Source organism: Plectropomus leopardus, chromosome 21, assembly GCF_008729295.1.
Source record: "Plectropomus leopardus isolate mb chromosome 21, YSFRI_Pleo_2.0, whole genome shotgun sequence".
NCBI lineage: Eukaryota > Metazoa > Chordata > Actinopteri > Perciformes > Serranidae > Plectropomus > Plectropomus leopardus.
In genome coordinates this window covers 20,250,374-20,260,487 of record NC_056483.1, presented here as the reverse complement: position 1 = coordinate 20,260,487, position 10,114 = coordinate 20,250,374, and the positions used below count along the sequence as shown (strand labels likewise).

The window sequence follows — 10,114 nt, the reverse complement described above, 5'->3', positions numbered from 1 at the left end:
TTGAATAATTGCAAATTCGTTTGGGCATTTGCACCACAAATAGTCTTTGTGGTGCACTCAAATAGTCTTCTCCAGAATATTTGTTGAAGTTTTTATATCTTTAAAAAAAAAAGGCTTTATGCAATTTCTGACATGTATAATCTAATAATAGTAATAGCAAAATGCTATTAGCCAATGCACCTGAAAATAAGTGATCTCCATTGTTTATGTTATCTTGAGGGCAAAGTGTGTTTACCCTAACCTTCACAATCATGTTTAACTGCTATAATTGTCCAGATGTTATTTTGTTTTCTTTATAATCTTTACTTTGTTTTTCAAAATGGACACAGTGTTGCAAGACAAAATGAATCAAGCTACAAATATACATGTCTGTTGCTGTGTGATAGTAGGAACAAAGGAATTACGGCATTGGCCATTGTTACGATGTCCAATGAAATCTACTGATTATGCAAACAAAAGTCATAATTTTATTGTTTGGCTTGTTTTAATTGCCGTCTGAAATTTTCAGAAATCAAACAAACTGAAGAAAAAAAAGAATCCTGAAAATCTGTGAATATGAACATTTTAGTCTCATTGTGAATAGGCACATAAAGAGTGATGGTCTGAAATTTTTAAATAGTTGAGCCATTTATTTGAAAAACTTATTCCTATTTGATCTGAAATGACCCCAAAGCACCATATTAACAAACATAAATTCTGCATTATGACAAACAATAACAAATGAAGTATAAAAATACAAGATGCACTGTATTTAGCTGGAAAGAGTACATCATATACACTATAGATTATATAATGAATGTTAGTTACTGTGACATCACTTAATGGTTTGTGGAATGCCATTTTCAAGCATCTGACTCTGCATTTTGGCTGTCGCCATCTTTGTGGCTTTGAATGTTGAATGTTGAGATTTGGTCTAAAGACCAAAATCATTTTTTGTTCCAGGTTATAAAACATGTTTATTGCTGCTGTGAAGTTGGGTATTTTTAACATGGGGGTCTGTGGGGATTGACTCACTTTTGGAGCCAGCCTCAAGTGGCCTCCAGTAGAACTGCAGTTTTTGGCACTTCTGCTTGGCTTCATTTTTTAGTCTTGGAGGTTGCTGCTTGGTACTTACAGATTGCACAACTTAGTAAGTGGTAGGCTGTTTTTAATAGCATGGCAAAGTTCCAGGCTAACTGTTTCCTTGTTTTGTCTGAGTGCATTTACATGCACAGTTAAGTCAAGCCGCTGTTATATCTTGATTAGCCCATTTTTTGGACTACTGTCCTTGTATCAGTATTATTGACGGTGCTGCACAGTTCATTCGTACTCTATGCTTTACTTGGTACATTTGTCTTGTTTAGTTTTCTTCCCTTCTTCTTCTTTTGTTTTTCCTGGTTTTTGACAGCGAATTTATGCTGTTCAACTTCTGGGTCAAAGCCTGACACAGGGACTATGGATCATGCACAGAGCGCCTAGGCAAGTTCAGATCCAATTGAGGTGATTCATGAAGGAGTAAATCAACCCAAAACTGCATTATGCAGGTGTGTTAGTCAGACTTCAAGAAATTCATCTTAGTACGATTTCAGTATGACTAACATGTTTACAAGCATTTTAGAAGTCCAGATCTAGTCAGACTAACACAGTAATTTGACTTTTTCTAATATCATGTAAACATAGTGAGTAGCACTGAGGTGAAAGAGTGATATCAGTGTTCTCATCTGACTTCCACCACAGGGTAAATTAGTGCATTTCCCAAAAACCGCTTCTTTGATGGCATGTACCTGGTCAACAAAACATGACCAAAAGTATTAACTTTTAGTAAAGCCATTAGATTTTAAAACCCTTATAAAAGGTGCCTGATTAGAAAATTGTATCAAGAAGACATGATACATAATTGAGAAAATTAAACTTGTATCAAGAGAATCTCTAAGGCCAGCATTAGCACAGTGAGGAGGAAAGGGTTTTCCCATGTCAGCTGGAGACATTTGTTTCAAGAAAAGTAACATTTTCAAGCTCTCACCATAGATTCAATAATTTAGCGAGCCTACTTTTTGCAGCGTGATGCCTCCCTCCCTCTCCTCCCTCTGTGCTGGCCTCGGCCCCAGAACCGGCGTAAAGCATCCACAGTATGTTCGCAGGCTCAGGCTGTGTACTAGGAAACATGAGCAGGGTGAGATATTCAGAGTCCCGGGCAGCGCGGCGCAGGCCGCTGGATAAAGCGGAGGAGGAGACGGCGGTCCGTGCGGTTTGAGCTCAGGATCTCAGGACGGGAACATGTGAGCAGGGAATGGGCGACTGGAAACAGGATTATTGTTCTACACAGCAGAGAGACGCAGGAGGGACCCGGGACAGGTAACTGAGGCACACTCACTGACACACTGATTTTAGGAGGGAACCTTTAGGCTCAGTTTTGAAATCACGTTATTAAGGTTTAGTCATGGATGTAGTGAGGATAAACACACCTATAGGCAGTTTATCTAACTTTGAATGGGCAGGATTGAGTTTACACTACTATTTATTATGACGTTTTATTACATCTTATTTACATTTGTTATATAACTTAGATATAAATTCTAAGCGCATTCACAGTCTGTTTTTCTTTATTTCATCAGTCTATGGTTCTGTATTTGGCATCAGGGTGCTGATGGCACCACATCACGGTGCGTCTTTCCCCGTGACAGAGCCAATATTCAGCCTCTGTGGTGAAATTCCAAACTGAAAGTGAAAAGAAAAACAAAATGTCACTTTTCTGGAGCTCGCGGCGTTGTTTGTTTTGCATTTTAAAAAAAAAAGGGAGAGCACCAACCAAAATAAACCATTCAGAGTTTGTAGCGACGTACGACCGCAGTGCAGAAGAGGCAGGGCAGAAATATTTAAACATGTTTGAACTAGAATTTTAAAACATTTTTTAACCCAAATCAAGTTTTTACAACCAAACCACGGAGTCTGTACTGTATTTTTTATTGTGGTAAATTATATGTTCTCCCTAGCTTGTTTACAAGAAAATAAAATTGTATTAAATAGAGTGAAATTGTGTATTTTGTTCTAAGAAAAATCAGGTTTGGAGTTGAATAGGAGAACAAACTGTTGTAGAGTGGGGTTTTATTGCAGCGCGGCACAATTACGCGCAAGTAAACTGAAATAAATTTTACCCACATTAGTTATAATGGACCTGCTGTCTGCACTGATGATCATCATTAGCATTTCTCCTCTTGATTTCCTCCCAATAGCTGATAACTAACTCATGTTTGAACTTTTCATAAATCCTTTGTTATGAATTGGAACCGCAGATGCAAATGTTTACAAAAAGCGACCTTATAATGACGCATCACAACAGCGCAGTTACGCACGGTCCGCCTCAGCTCAAGACAGTCTGCAGGCTGGTTTTATTCAGTGTATTTGTATGAGCAGGCACATAGTGGAGAGTAACCTAATCACATACACACCAGAGTGAAAGTGTCAAGTTTTAGTTTATCCGATAAAGGCGCGTTATCCAGAAGAAATATGAAATGCTTATCTAGGGATGATTTTTCTCGATATTAAAGGATTTTGTTGGTCATATTTTAAATCATATCACATTTTTTAAGTTTATGTGAAGACTCCTTTTAAAATATCGTTTGTTCCACAGGAGAGACACGGGGACACTGTGACAAATCCGAGGAGATTTTTTTTTTTTTTTTACCTTTTTAATTTTTGCGCATCAGAGAAATCGGAGGAATATCTATCCAAAGATGAACACCATTGTGTTTAACAAGCTGAGTAGCCAGGTCCTTTTTGAGGAGAAGGCAAAAGAGGTGGAAATGAGCAGCAGAAATTATCTAGAAGTCATCGACGGGCAACATCCAGACCTCCTCTCCAGCAACCAGACCATCAGAGACAACCAGGCCATCAGACACCGGCGGAGCGGGTATGTGGAGCAATTCTGTTGTTGTTTAACGTTGCTGGTCAGCATGTGTGGCTTTTGTTAACATGTGGAGTCCGGGGTTTTTGATGATTTCATTCAACATACGTTAGAATAATGGTGGTTTAGTTATCGGAGCTTTGCAGTTATCTCTCCACCTAGTGCGTAAAATGAAGACAGGAGAAATGAAAAGCTTGGATAGAGCTCCTAAGGTCATAATCTTATAGAAATACACTAGTGATATACTATATGTATGTGCATGAGCCTTCTTGAGTTACAATACAAAACCAGTAATTTAACCTCGGATTGATCAAATAGACAACAGATTTGAAGAATTGCGCACTTACGCACAAAATCTCTAATTTACGCACAGATAAAATATCCCCAAGGAAGGTCCCTTTTAAGTCTAAAACTGTAACTACGCATGCTTTACATCTCAAGACTTAAAACTTGATTATCCAGTCTGACTTTTTTTTCATGTGGCTTTAATGCAACAGGATATGAATGATCAGAGAATTTAATATTTGACCATTCCCAAATCTGGTCCTCATTTAGGTGCTGATGTTCACAGCTAATCTTAAAATTAATAAGTAGGTCAGCCCTGTTCAGTAGCATGTGTTATAGAGGTCCCCATCTGTTTCCAATAAATAAATTCGCCATTCAACTCTCTGTGTGGTCTAGCCAATCACATAAGGGCTGCGTGTTTGTTTTTAAACATTTATTTTATTCTCCCTTTATGTGACTGGAGAGCAGGTGTAAGAAAACTGTTATTTGTTATGTGTATTTGCATGTTTATCTGGTACATAGAAGAGAGAGAACAGATGGATAGCAGTGACCTTCAGCCTCCATAAGGGGTGACCTTCAGTAATAATAAGAGAGTTAGTGAATATGTGTGACTGTATGGTGTCTCCTCAGGGGAAGCATCAGTGCTAATGAAGAACATTAAATTATTAAACAGAGGAGGGTGCGTGAGTGTGAGTGTTTAACCCAAAGTTCAGAACACGGAGTAAAATGTCCTTACGGATGTTCATACTGATCTAGATTACAAGGAAAATATTTGTAGAACATGAACCTCAGGCAGACTTGAGGTTAGACTAAAATATGTTACATCTGCAGTCAGTGGAGCTTTTTTTGGTGAGATAAAGGGAAATGCGGAGCGCAGCACCACACTGACATCTACAGGTTCATAAAACCTGGAGGAAGGTGAGACTTCACAGAAACCAACAGGCTGCTTTAGATGCACTTGAGTGAAAAATGTTCCTTCAGGAGCTCACAGTGCATCTGCACTCTTTTATAAGACATTTGTAGTGATTTCATGATATTTTGTTTTATTTCATATAATATCTCGTACAAGTGCTGCACTCATCACTGAGATGCTGATTTGGGATTTAACAATATATATTTCCGATCTCACATTTTATATTCCTGCTGTGATGTTTTTATAGCATCCTCTGGACATGTGTCATAGTCCTTTTTCTGTAAAGCAAAAACCAGAAGTATCAATTCATGTCTTTTTTCATGTCTCTTGTGTGAGGGCTTGGCTGTGGCTGTGACCTGGCCACATTGTTCTCGGTCCACTTCTCCTGGGTGTGAAATGTTAATCTGGCAAAAAAATGTGCGCCCAGAGCTAAAATGTTTTTGTTTGTTTCATTGCGATGTGTTGGCGGCTTGTGGGACACGCAGTGAAAAATAAACAGCAAGTGGCCATGCATCTCTGTCTGCTTCACTCTCTCCCTTTTTCTCTCCTGCTATTTCTCTCTCTCTCTGTGTCTTTTTAATCCGACACCTCTGAGTTTAATTGCAGTGCTTAGGGTGAGAAAATTGCTCACTGTGTAAAGTTGTTCACTTTATGTGTGATGACTAACGAATTTAGACAACATGCCGGTCCACTCAAGACTCCAACTGCAGCTGCATAACATTGTTTTGGTTCACTTTAATAAATAACACATACCTGTTTCTCTTTATGGCTTTAAAAGAATATTTTTACTTTAATTTAAAAAAGGAGAACACCCAGACTTAATACCAAAATTGTATCCAGATAAAAGAAACACATGATGTTACTAATAAATGCAGAATATAGCATTCTGAACAGGTTTTAAGTCAGAAAGGAGTCTTTTGTAAAATATATAAATAAAAAAATGTGCTAGGCAGAAAAGAGCAAACAGTGCAAATTTAGATAATTAAAAAAATCCCCCAAAATGTTCCCAAAAAATTACTTATACATGAAGTTTGAACTGTAGGTTTTATGTGTGCATAAAAGTTTTACTGTATTCAGTTATACTTCTAGTGTGAAATCTGGCTGACATTCCTCTACCTGTTCCTCCTCAGGGGACGTCCCAGTGGCGGTAAAGTGCGACACAAGCGTCAAGCCCTGCAGGACATGGCGCGGCCACTCAAGCAGTGGCTTTACAAGCACCGGGACAATCCCTACCCCACCAAGACGGAGAAGATCCTGTTGGCCCTCGGCTCACAAATGACCCTGGTCCAGGTGAGTCCACTTTCTGGTTTTTATTACTTGCTGGTCTTGTCATGAAGGAAAAAAAAAAAAACAAAGCTAAAAAAGTAAGAAATATGAGGTTTTTCTTAGTTTTAATGTGGGCATGATGTGTGATCAGTGAGGGGAAAAGTGAAATTTGATTTCTGTGGTTGAATTTCTGTCTGAAAAGATGGATTTAGACTTGGATTTGCAATTAGGAGGCTGTGAGTACAACGTATTTTTACATCTTGAGATGTTTATTTTATAACTCTTGTGCAGTGGTGGCTGATGTTATTTCTACTTTCTTCCAAATGCCACAATTGGCAATTCTTTTTATTCTTTTTTATCTCACTCAAATTTGAAAAAAGGAAAGACTGCATATATTAAAATTTTGAGTTATGTAAGTTAGTGGTTATAACCGCTCTACTTGATTGCTCTTTATTTGTGACCAAAACGTCTGTTATATTTTCTTTACTTGTGTATTTTAGTGGCACCAACAAGTAAAACCATCCAGAATTTCATTAAAAAATCTGGTAAAATGCATTTTTTTGTGCAGCAGGAATGTATTTCTCGCTTATTCTGTACATGTGAAAAAACAGCTGTAGATGGCTGTAAACAATCTGGAAAAAATGCTGTTAATCTAAAAAAAAAACTGAGGTAAATGTCCGTGGTTTTGACCGCTCTACTAAAGCACTCTCAATATATAACCATATATTTTCTTATATGTTCTAGTACTATGGATTTTAGAGGCACAATTTGTGTATTTTCAAAGAAAATCTATCTAAAATCAACTGAATTTTGTGTAGCAGAAATGTATTTTCCTCTGTCTAATTCTTTGTTTTTTTTTCTGTCAAATCCTTATATTTATCATCAGACCCCTCAATGGCCCCAACCCACAGGTTGGGAACCACTAGCCTAGGTTAGACTGTAGTTATAAAAATAGTTTTCTTACATGCTATTGCACCCTCTACCGATTGTACAAGAACACAGTGGACAGCTTGACTTTAGTGGCTGACAAACTGACCGCTGAGAGGAAAACCCAGCGGTGAATATGAGTGTGTTTTGCGTCTGGCACTTGCAACTGTGTATGTACAGTATCATCTGGCTGACAAGGTCACTGATACGGCCTCAGAAAGTCTGCGGCGGCTTTTTTCGGGCCGCCGGCCACAACGCTTAATCTGGTTCTCATTTTGGGAGCCTGATGGAGCTGTTTGTTTTGGTGAGGGCGAGCAGAGTGCAGAGGAATGCTTTGTATTGGACACCGGGATGCTGGGCTGCGAACACACACACACTGGAAGCCTCACACACGCATTCTGTTTAAGCTGACACCCCAAATACCAGCAGCAGGGTCAGAGGTCAGGGAATGAGGGGGATGATGGGCAGGTGAATTATTGTCACCACATTTTCCAACACGGAGAGGTTTTTCTTCTTCTGTGGGTAAATGTTTGAGTTTTTTTTACTCAAGTCATTTCTCTTTTTGTTTGATTTTATGTCGAAAAAGGAGTCAAAAATTCATTCAATCATTTTTGGTCTCAGATGTGAGAATATGCTTCTTATCTCTGTTGTTCTTTTCGTAATGCTAAGGGATGCCAAGTGTATTGCTGTCAGATGCCGATGTGTGTGACAAAGTGTTGTGAACTGACGACTTGGGAATGGGAACGTGTTGGTTCTCTTCTTATCTACTGAAAAGTAAAAGCAAGTTTTGCAACATGCAATAATTATTTAATCTATGAAATACCCCATAATATTGGAAACACCTGTCAGTTGGTCCAAATCCAAAAGACATTTGATTTTTACGTCAATTACAATAAAAAAGAATGAGAAAAGCAGCGTATTCTCACATATGAGAGGGCAGAAATGGCTAATTTTACACTTTTCAGAATAAATGACAATAAAATTTGTGATTTTTCATTTCCTTTCATTTATTTTTATCTTTGTTTGATTTTATGTCATGTTTTCTCCATTTTTTTTTCTTTTAGTAACAGACATAGAAATTAAATATTGATTGGTTTTGGACCAAGTCGGACAAAACACGCATTTTCAAGACATCACCTTGAGTTCTGATGGGTCTTTTCAGTATTTTGGGGCATTTTATCGACTAAATAATTAACTGATTATCAGTTTAATACCCAGATTCAGTGTTGTTTTAAAACAACATTGCATCACCTAAGTTCCTATATCCCATGTGAAACCAAAAGTCACTATTGCGTACAGATTAGATTATTCCATAAATAATCAACACAATTCAATTTCAAAATAGTTGTTAGCTTCAGCCCTAAGTGGCATCTTTTTTATTGCCTATTCATTCATGAAGGCTAAGAACTACCCAGTTCTTCCACTGTTTCGTCCAGACAAACCACCGCTGCCAGTAATGTAGAACGCATCACTTCCTGTGCATTTTTCCTTGGAAACACCCACCTGGCACCAGGTGTTTAAAGCAACTAAATCTGTCATGTTTTAGCCCATACTTTTCCATCTAAACATTGTAAATTATTTCTTTAAAGTTTGTGCTAATGCGCTGGTGCCATCTCTCCATCACCGTGCCTGCATGCCGTCTCCTCTACGGTACACACAGTACAGACACGCCACGGGTGAAAGCGCTGGTTTGGCTTTGCCCTTTTTTAATCTCTCTGGGTGTCATCTGAGCAGGCGTGCCACCCTTTCTGTCTTCTCTCACCCCATCGACAGCCATCTTTCCTCCAGTCCTCATTAGCGAGCACGCCTCGTCTCACCTCTCTTCCCCTCCCTCCCCTCCGGCCAAGCCACATGTACTAGATGCCGCCTTCCCCCGGAGTGCCACAGCGCTGGGCTCGAGACAAAGGGATGTGGGATGGTCTTAGTTAACGAGAAACACGATACTGGAAGAGAGGATCAGAAAAATAAGTACTCTAGCATAAGGCCCCCGTCCCAGCCCCTTCATAAGCCGCTTGAAGTCTATTGAGCATGAAAAGTTATTCTAGTATAACATCTAATGGTCTCCCTTCCCAGTGAAAGGAAGAGCGCCGGCTCAAGTGTCTCTTTTATTGCATCTTGAAGACAGTGTTGGAAAAAATGTATTATTGGAGGAAGGCTGTGCGAGTCCAGAATAAGCACAGGGGACGTACGTCTCGGTCGGAACATTAGTTAATGAAACGTTGCGTTCGCTGGCCGTTGGGCGTTTGGAGGGTGTTAAATGTTTCGACATGGCGTTGATACAGAAAAGATGCATGCTGGGGTGTCTCTCCGGAGCGTCTGGGATGTTTCTTAAAGCTGTTTCTGTGCTGCTCTGCAACCTGACTCTGGTTCTGTCTTTTGCCTCGGTCCCTCTTGGTTTTTCTGAATGAGACTGATGGCAGGCAGAGAGCAGACGTTTTTCGCAGAGGAGGCTCTGTTTTGCTATGGATGTGGTGGTGTTTGGAATCCAAACAATAACATATGTTTCTATTTGCTGTGTCCTCCCACTCCTTTTCTTTTTCTCTCAGGTCTCCAATTGGTTTGCCAATGCCAGGAGGCGGCTGAAGAACACGGTGAGGCAGCCAGACCTGAGCTGGGCGCTCAGGATCAAACTCTACAACAAATATGTCCAGGGCAACGCAGAGAGGCTGAGCGTCAGCAGCGAGGACAGCTGCTCAGAAGGTACGGCTCCACTGCAGCTTAGAGTTAAAGGAGGCAACTAAGAATAGGCAACTGCTCCGTCAATACTTATTTATTCAGCACTCCTCATTTTAGGCACAGCAGCAGTGTGTTATTTGTTTTTTACTGGGTATTTTTTTTAA

The 10,114-nt window shown here is 39.5% G+C and overlaps 1 protein-coding gene across 1 annotated transcript in view; it reads left to right on the top strand.

The window, feature by feature from the left end:
- The first annotated feature begins 2,246 nt into the window (after positions 1-2,246).
- Positions 2,247-10,114, top strand: part of mkxa (mohawk homeobox a) — a 32,659-nt gene continuing 24,791 nt past the window's right edge. The window contains exons 1-4 of the mRNA XM_042510547.1: positions 2,247-2,334; positions 3,611-3,889; positions 6,212-6,371; positions 9,821-9,974. Of these exons, the coding sequence (XP_042366481.1) occupies positions 3,714-3,889; positions 6,212-6,371; positions 9,821-9,974 (490 nt within the window). The 5' untranslated portion in view covers positions 2,247-2,334; positions 3,611-3,713. The remainder of the gene's footprint in view (positions 2,335-3,610; positions 3,890-6,211; positions 6,372-9,820; positions 9,975-10,114) is intronic.